Here is a 7324-nt window from a genome sequence, read left to right on the forward strand (position 1 = left end):
GGAATTGAGAATTAGTGCTAAATGAAGCTTAACCTTCTATTAGAAGAATAGAACATACTAGGCTTTCCTAAACTGCTCTATCAGACAAATGTTCCTTGGGCTCAAATCTTCACACCAACTCCTCCCAGTCCCAAGATCCACTTACAATGAAGCAGGCTGGACACAGGCTGCTGTAAGCATCAAGCTCTTTATTCCTATAGCATTTCCAATTCAGTTTTGACACTTCCTCCACTGAAGGTTCGAAAATGTGCTTAGGGTACAGCATCACCTAAATGTATTGCTATAAGCTTAAAAACAACATTGGTAAAGGTGCAATGCTGGAAGCAGTCCTAAACAAACAGTAAGAAATAACAGATCACCTGCGTGCCTTCACTTACGAGGCTTAGGAAATTACCTCTAGCTTAAATTACATTATTATAAACCTTTAGTGTCTGTTTGGATGTTTACTCCCCTAGCAGTCAATTAAGGGAATAAAAGAAGAAATTTATTTTAGCAGCAGTAGAAAGATTAGTATTAGCAGGCCATCCAGCAGACTGGATTTCAAGTCTTTTAATTCTGCAACCTCTACTTAAGGTGTAATCTATTTGTCTTCTAAGCAGGAAGAAAGTATTCTCACCCCCTCCCGTCTTCATAGAATCAGATCATAGAATCATAGAACTGCTTGGGCTGGAAAGGACCATTAAGCTCCAACCCCCTCTGCTACAGGCAGGGCTGCCTTGTTTTACATCAAAACTGTGTTTAAAACTAACAATGACTATGGAATATAAAGAACATTTTGACCCACAGGTACCCAGTTCCCTTCATTCGTTGAGGATTTTCACCACCTTAACTGTACCAACTACACTGAGGGTATTCCCAATCAGAAGTAGTAAAATTTAGTGATAAATCACTGCCCTGAGAGGTATAAAAAACACCCTCACATTGTTCATTGTTCATTTCAGATTTACTATTCACCTACCACACCTTCAGAAGCTATTTGAAAACAAGTGGAAACAAGATAAAAAATAAAGCTACAAAAAGCAATAAATGCTGCTGCACCATGACGTACCCCCGTGTCTTAATGATTTGTAGGAAAACAGCAAATAGAAAAGCAGAGGAAAAGCTGTTCCTTTGTCACTAAGGAAATTCAGACATTTGATTGCATTCAAGACCATTCTCCAACTAGTTTCCACATTAATTTTGCCTTCCACTTGGTGACTCTGGCTGGCATTCAAAGTTTGAATTCAGACCAATCTGCTGAACAGTGGTTGCAGAAGACAATACAATATGTAGTTCACCTGGATATGTTTTTTTATAGTGTTGTCTACACTAACAAAATAGAACAGATGTAATTCTTTCATCATAAAAATATTCCAAAATAATTTTACAGCATACTTTCATCTGTAAAAAGCAGCAGCATCCATTTCACTCATGCCTTTGTGGAGCTTCATCGCCTTTCTGTTCAGGTACCACTTCATCATCAGGTTTCACCTGAGCAGTGGGCTGAGAGCTCTCAAAACTGTTCATGAGTACTGTTTCTTGGTTTTGGGGATCAGTTTCTAGTGCTGTTTTTGAAGAAATTTCATTAGGAAGAGTAAAAGAAGGTAAAGATGCTGTAGGCAGAAGGTGGTCCAACTCTGGCTGCCTGGCAGAGCCTTCAGGACTCTTCATTATATCTTCAGGGCTCAAAGCTGTGGTGTTCTCTGGGAAATCAAGAAGTATGTCATAAAGCAAAGAACCAAACACACACCAATTCCTGTCAGTGCCTCTGGTTATGGCGCCCAAAAAATCAGATTGAATGGCAAGCCTCTGACAGGCACAGCACGCAGATTCAAGCTACCAAATACACGAGCTGCGTTTACTCAGCTCTGAGGTCTCTGAGCTCTGAGGTCTGGAAACCCAAAGTACACTTACCAAAATAAGCAGAAGGGTCACTGTTTGACATGAGCTTTTCAGTGCCTACAAAAGAGCCTGCTGCTGGCATGCTGAAGGAGGCAGAGGAAGAAATGCTGGACACGTTTGTTAAGTCAGTGAGCTCAGGAAGTGAAATACCAGACATGTCAAGAAACCCTGAAGAAAGAAAATGTTGGGACACTTTCAGATTAACAGAAAACTTCAGCTTCAAAAAAAAGAGACATGCTATGTGCAGACTGAAATTTATTCAACTCTACACCACTGCTCATGGTCTTGTATTTAATTCTCAAACTTGTTTAGAGCTTTTTGGTTTATTTAAATGTCCTCTTTCTTTTGAAAGGGAGTAGGTTGGAAAAAGCGTGAAAGAAAACATACCTGGATCCATAACCCTCTGGAGAGGGGGAGGAGGAGAAAGTGAGCTTTCTGGTGAATACCCACTCATTTCTTGGCCTGTGGATTGATCCAGGTTCATAAGTACTTCAGAGTTGTCACTTTGAGAAGTAGGTGCTAATAATGCAGCCTGGAATGACAGAGTAAAACACATCTTTTCATGCTGCAAGTGTCACCTGAAATCAGTCTTCCCATGAGACAGTGTTCTGCCTCGGTCTCTAAGTCCATCTATTCAGAGAGAACTTGATGCTGAAACTAATAATCAAGTCACTGTTTATGACTGGTTAAAACATATTCTTTCAAAGCCAACGTGTTATTTGAACAGCTGACACTTAACTCTTGTAGGTATATTTTATTTCCTAGTCACAAGGATATCCTAAACCATCTTCTCACTGACCCAGACAGTTATCACATCCTCAGAACAAGAAGCAAGGATCTGACAAAAATGCATTTCAGCCAATACCAATGAAAGAATAACTGGAATAGTCATTATTGCACCCAAACTAGTGATGAATACAGAAAGATACCAGAAGGAATTTTGAGGCAATAAAGTCTATTTCTCTCTCAAGCCATCATTTCTGCCATCTGCTTGGCGTCACCAACTCTTACTTCTGCTGTGCTCAAAAATACTGCATTCTGAATCTTAAAACAAGCAGAAAATTAAATGAAAATGAAATCCCATAGGATGTGTGATCTTACTTCCTACGTACCTCTGTGTAACCATTAGTGGATGGTACAGGAGTTCCAGCTTCTGGTAAAGGCGAAGGCGGTTTGCTTTCTGGCTTTTTCTTTGATGCTATTGACTGTGTTGGAATCCTGTGCAAATAGCCATATCCAATACCACACCCCAAACTGCACAACAGAAGTAAAACAAGATTTGGAAAAAGTCCTTAACAAGGCTGGTAAGCCTTTTAAATTCTGACTTCTAAAACGAAAAGAGTTCGAGTCCTTAAACGAGAGCAGGAAATACCTACCTGCAAGAATCCTTTCTGCTACTAACAGAGCACGAGGCAAATGATATTTAGATAGATGTAGCTCAGCTCTTGGTTAACTATTTTCTATATCTTCATGAAATATACGATCTGACCTGATTTGCATTTCGTTCTTGCTTCACCAAATGCTCAAGTGTGAAAGTGTAGCTCGCGCATCTGCTAGCAAGGAAGTCAGCATAAGTTTTACCATCAGTACCAACTCAAATAGGATTAGATCCAGAACATGCCTAATACCTCCCAGCTATTTCTTTTCTTTAATGATGAACAGTTTCAAGCGAGAAGGAAATAAGCCTTAAAGCGAAAACAACGAGCTGTAATCAATGACAATATTCTTAACAAGAGCTCATTTACAGTGAGTGCATAAGCTGTCATCACCCAGTGGCTGTCCGCAGATCAGTACCTTCCTTCTCCACCCCAAGCTCCATTGGGAGTCACAACTACCTCTCGAATGGAGTCTGCTTCAGTGTTATAAACCATCAGCTTCAGCGGCTTTCCCTCATGGGACTCAACCAGCGAGAAGAAATCTTCTGACTAAGAGAAGAAGTAACAGCAGTTATTAAACGCATGAGATGAGGAACTAGAAACAAATGGGTATTTGAGGCATTTACTTCAACATGAGATATTAAAAACTCAAAGATAGACTAAAACTTATTAATGTACACTTCTTTTTTTCCTCCTTTGCCAGGTTTAAATAGATAGATAAATGAGTAAATACTGGTAAAGTTGAGCTCAGCCATTAAGCACCTCAAATGTTAACCTCACAAAATCCAAAACAACCACCCCTGTATGTTCTGTGTGCATGCAATTAGGGTTATAAACCCTAACAGACAAACACAGCAGGCATGAAAATGTTATGTGAAGGAACACCAACCCTACCTCCTGCAGAATCTGATCAGATCCAACAATGTAGTCAGAGTATGGCTGCAATCCACCTACAGCAGCAGGAGATGCGGGTTCAACATCCTGTGAAAGAATGGCAGCTGTCACCTGCACTCTCAGAAGATGAAATTACTAAAAGCTAACTCAAAAGACAACAGGAGAAAAGAACATCTGGTTTACAGGACAACACAGAAGTCTTCAAGCAGTCTAATGGTAGGAGCAACACTGTGTAAGACATGCCAAATACAGAAGGACCAATTTGGAAATGAGATGTTTTGAAGTTGATAAGAGGTTGCATTTACTTCAAGAATCACAGACATAAGAACAGACCAGCTCAGTCTTTCCTAAGCTGTTCTACATTTTCAGCTCTCCCTCTTGGTTTTGAAACAATTTTTTGGTGCTTTTTCTACATGAGTATTATTTCAGTGAAGTTGAAAAAACAAAAGCACCAACTGAGCCAGAATCATTGCTTTTTATTTTTATTTTTTGCTTTGCTATTGTTTCTTCAACAAGACAAAACACCCTTCTGCCCATCATGCAGTCTGCACAGTCTGGTTGGGCTGCGATGCATTTTATTCTTAGTGGCAGGCAACACTAACAGACAACAACTTGTCTCTGTTCAAATAGCTCAAGCTTTCAAGACTGTGTTCCCCTCCTCTTCGTGATTTCAGCACTGCACTTCTACATACTACTCTTAAAAACACATGTACTTTAAAGCCAGGTTATAGGAACACCAGCAAGCCACCAAGAGACAGTCACCCACAACTGCATTCTACATATACAGCAACATTCTCACGCATAAGGATCTGTAAATCCTTATGAAAACATTCCTGAAATACCTCAGACTATGAATTAGCAATCCTTCTAAATGGCATACCTCATCTAACAGAAAACACACACACACACCAGATGAAAAGCTTCAAATCTGATCAGTAAAACTGGAGGTTGGTGGCCCTGCCTGTGGAAGGGGGTTGGAACTTGATGATCCTTGGGCTCCCTTTCAACCCAAACCATTCTGTGACTCTATAGAACACCTTTTTGATGTTTACCTCCTAGAGAGAATAGATCCCACCAATAAAATAGTATATTGCTGTCTGGGAGGAAGCTTCAAAATGGAAGTCTACATTCTGTTCTTAACTCGGCAATAACTATTTTGGATAAGCAAGGAATTCTGACTCACCAAAACATGCCACACGTGTTCATTGGCCCCCTGGAAACTGCAGAACCTCACGCTGGCTCCGAGAAGACCTTGTCCTCCCCACATGTTACTGGGGACCACCTCCACCTCTCTTATCTTCATTGTTTTGATGTTATACACCTCCAGTTTCACTGCTTTTTCAGCATTTGCCTTCAGCAGATCTTTCAACATATTGTTTTCTTTATTCTGTAGAGAGATACATATATATGGTTAATGCGATTTCGAGTTGCTCTCGTAACACAGATGTCACGCTTGTGGCAGAATTTGAATACAAGGAACCAAAGCAGTCATTAGACTTCATGTTTTACAATCAGTCCAGCAGTGCAGTTTTCTTTTATTCAGAAGCAGTGTGTGCTGTCAGCTTCTAAAAGAGTAACTACTCTCATTCAGTTTAATTGCTTACTTTCCTTTTCTTTTAACCTCTGGTAAGTCAGGAATGTTAGATCTTAGCTACATGTTTGCATCAGTAAGTGGCAGCACTTCCTGGCTGATCAGTACTGATCCTCGGGCCAAAGATGTGAATCTTCCAAACCAAAACAATGCATTAAAACGCACTTAATTCTTCCTCATTAACTCACCATTCAGGAACTGTGACCAGCCCTAAACCATAAGCAAACAGGCCACGTGGCACTTTTCTTCCTGTCAGTGATTCTTTCCCCTATTTTATCAAATGTTCAAACAACTTTGCTTAAACAAATGCTGAGCTCTCACCACTGACTCACCAGCTCAAAATTCACCTGGTGGCAGAAAACACCCACGAATAACACCACAAGCACAGAGTTAACCTGCAAAGAAGCCAGGCTGACCGAAGGCATCAGTAAGGCTCCTCAGGTTTTGACTTACCTTTTTAATGCCACGTGCAACGCCCCACAAGCCATTCTCTATTCTGACAGCTTTGCCTTCTACCTCTCACAGTAATGATACTTCAGGAAAAAAAATAAAGAGAAAAAAGAAAATAAAGTCTTAGAAGGACTCACCAGCCTGGTGTGTCCTATCGCAACGATGAAGTCGAAGAAAGGCTCCAGCCCTCCTTGCTGAGCAGGGGAGTTCTCCTGAACCTGAAGAACATATATATATACATTTTAATTGTACATGGATCTGCAATCACGTTAAGAGATATGGTGTTAATTATTACACCTGAGTCAATATTTACCTTCTACTGAACCAGAAACGACACAACAAGTGACAGACACTGGAAGCAGTCCACAACCGTGAACTCAGATATTTATGTTATTTGCTTCCAATCGCCCCTTGGGGCTTTTCCTCCACACACACACACACATTTCCCAGGTGCAGCACCACCATTTTTCACACACGAGTTCCTCCCCCCTGAGGCAGCGCGGGCCCGGCCCGCCTGAGGCAGCGCGGCGCCACAACCCCCACCGCCCCGCTCCGCCTCACCCCGTGTACGTGGAAGCCCTCGGCGCCGCCGTCCGGGAGCTCGGAGCTCGAGCCCAACCCCATGCCTGGCAGCGCGGCTCAAGCGGCGGCGCCGAGCAGCATCTCCCCGCCGCCCGAACTCGACGAACGGCCCCGCAGACCTGAGCAGCGGAGCGCCGAGCAGGGAGATGCGGGAAGCACCGCCCCTAGCAACGCCTCCGCTCCCGCCCGCCGCCGTTGCCGGCCCGCCCCGCCATGAGGGGCGGCTCAGCCGCGTGTGCGGCTGCGCGGGTCGGAACGAGGTTGTGTGTCCTCCTGTGGGCGGTCCGTGGCAGTGTCTCACCGCCCTCTCAGTGAAAAAATTCCCGGACATGTAATCTGAATCTCCCGTCTTTCACTTTAAACCGTTCCCTTTTGTCCTGCCGCTATCAGACCGTGTAAAAAGTCGCTTCCCCTCCTGTCTGTAAGCTTGAGTACTGGAAAGCCGCAGTGAGGTCTCCCCGGAGCCTTCCGCAGACCGACCACCCCCAGCTCCTCGAGCCTTCCGGCACGGCAGGAGCTCTCCAGCCCTCTGAGCATCCCCCTGCCCTCT

At 43.1% G+C, this 7324-nt stretch overlaps 1 protein-coding gene across 1 annotated transcript; it reads right to left on the reverse strand.

Moving 5' to 3' along the window:
- Positions 1–168: 168 nt before the first annotated feature.
- GORASP1 (golgi reassembly stacking protein 1) lies at positions 169–6877 on the reverse strand. The gene is made up of 9 exons (XM_042888565.1): positions 6754–6877; positions 6330–6410; positions 5335–5538; positions 4152–4238; positions 3676–3806; positions 2994–3135; positions 2269–2413; positions 1894–2049; positions 169–1682 (listed from the first exon to the last, which is right to left on the reverse strand). The coding sequence occupies exons 1-9, from the start codon at positions 6814–6816 to the stop codon at positions 1405–1407; spliced, it is 1287 nt and encodes a 428-aa protein (XP_042744499.1). The 5' UTR covers positions 6817–6877; the 3' UTR covers positions 169–1404.
- Between the last annotated feature and the right edge of the window lie 447 nt (positions 6878–7324).

The sequence above is a fragment of the Lagopus leucura genome, unplaced genomic scaffold (genome assembly GCF_019238085.1).
Source record: "Lagopus leucura isolate 7727_CA_CO unplaced genomic scaffold, USGS_WTPT01 Super-Scaffold_100157, whole genome shotgun sequence".
Taxonomy (NCBI): Eukaryota; Metazoa; Chordata; class Aves; order Galliformes; family Phasianidae; genus Lagopus; species Lagopus leucura.

Bases quoted from the DNA above. Each gene is read 5' to 3' on its own strand.
- GORASP1 (XM_042888565.1), bottom strand. From the start codon at position 6,816: ATGGGGTTGGGCTCGAGCTCCGAGCTCCCGGACGGCGGCGCCGAGGGC. The intron at 3,807-4,151 runs GTAGGGTTGGTG...TTCTTCTCTTAG, and splicing joins CTGATCAGATTCTGCAGGAG to TCAGAAGATTTCTTCTCGCT. The intron at 2,414-2,993 runs GTACGTAGGAAG...CTGTCATTCCAG, and splicing joins CCACTAATGGTTACACAGAG to GCTGCATTATTAGCACCTAC.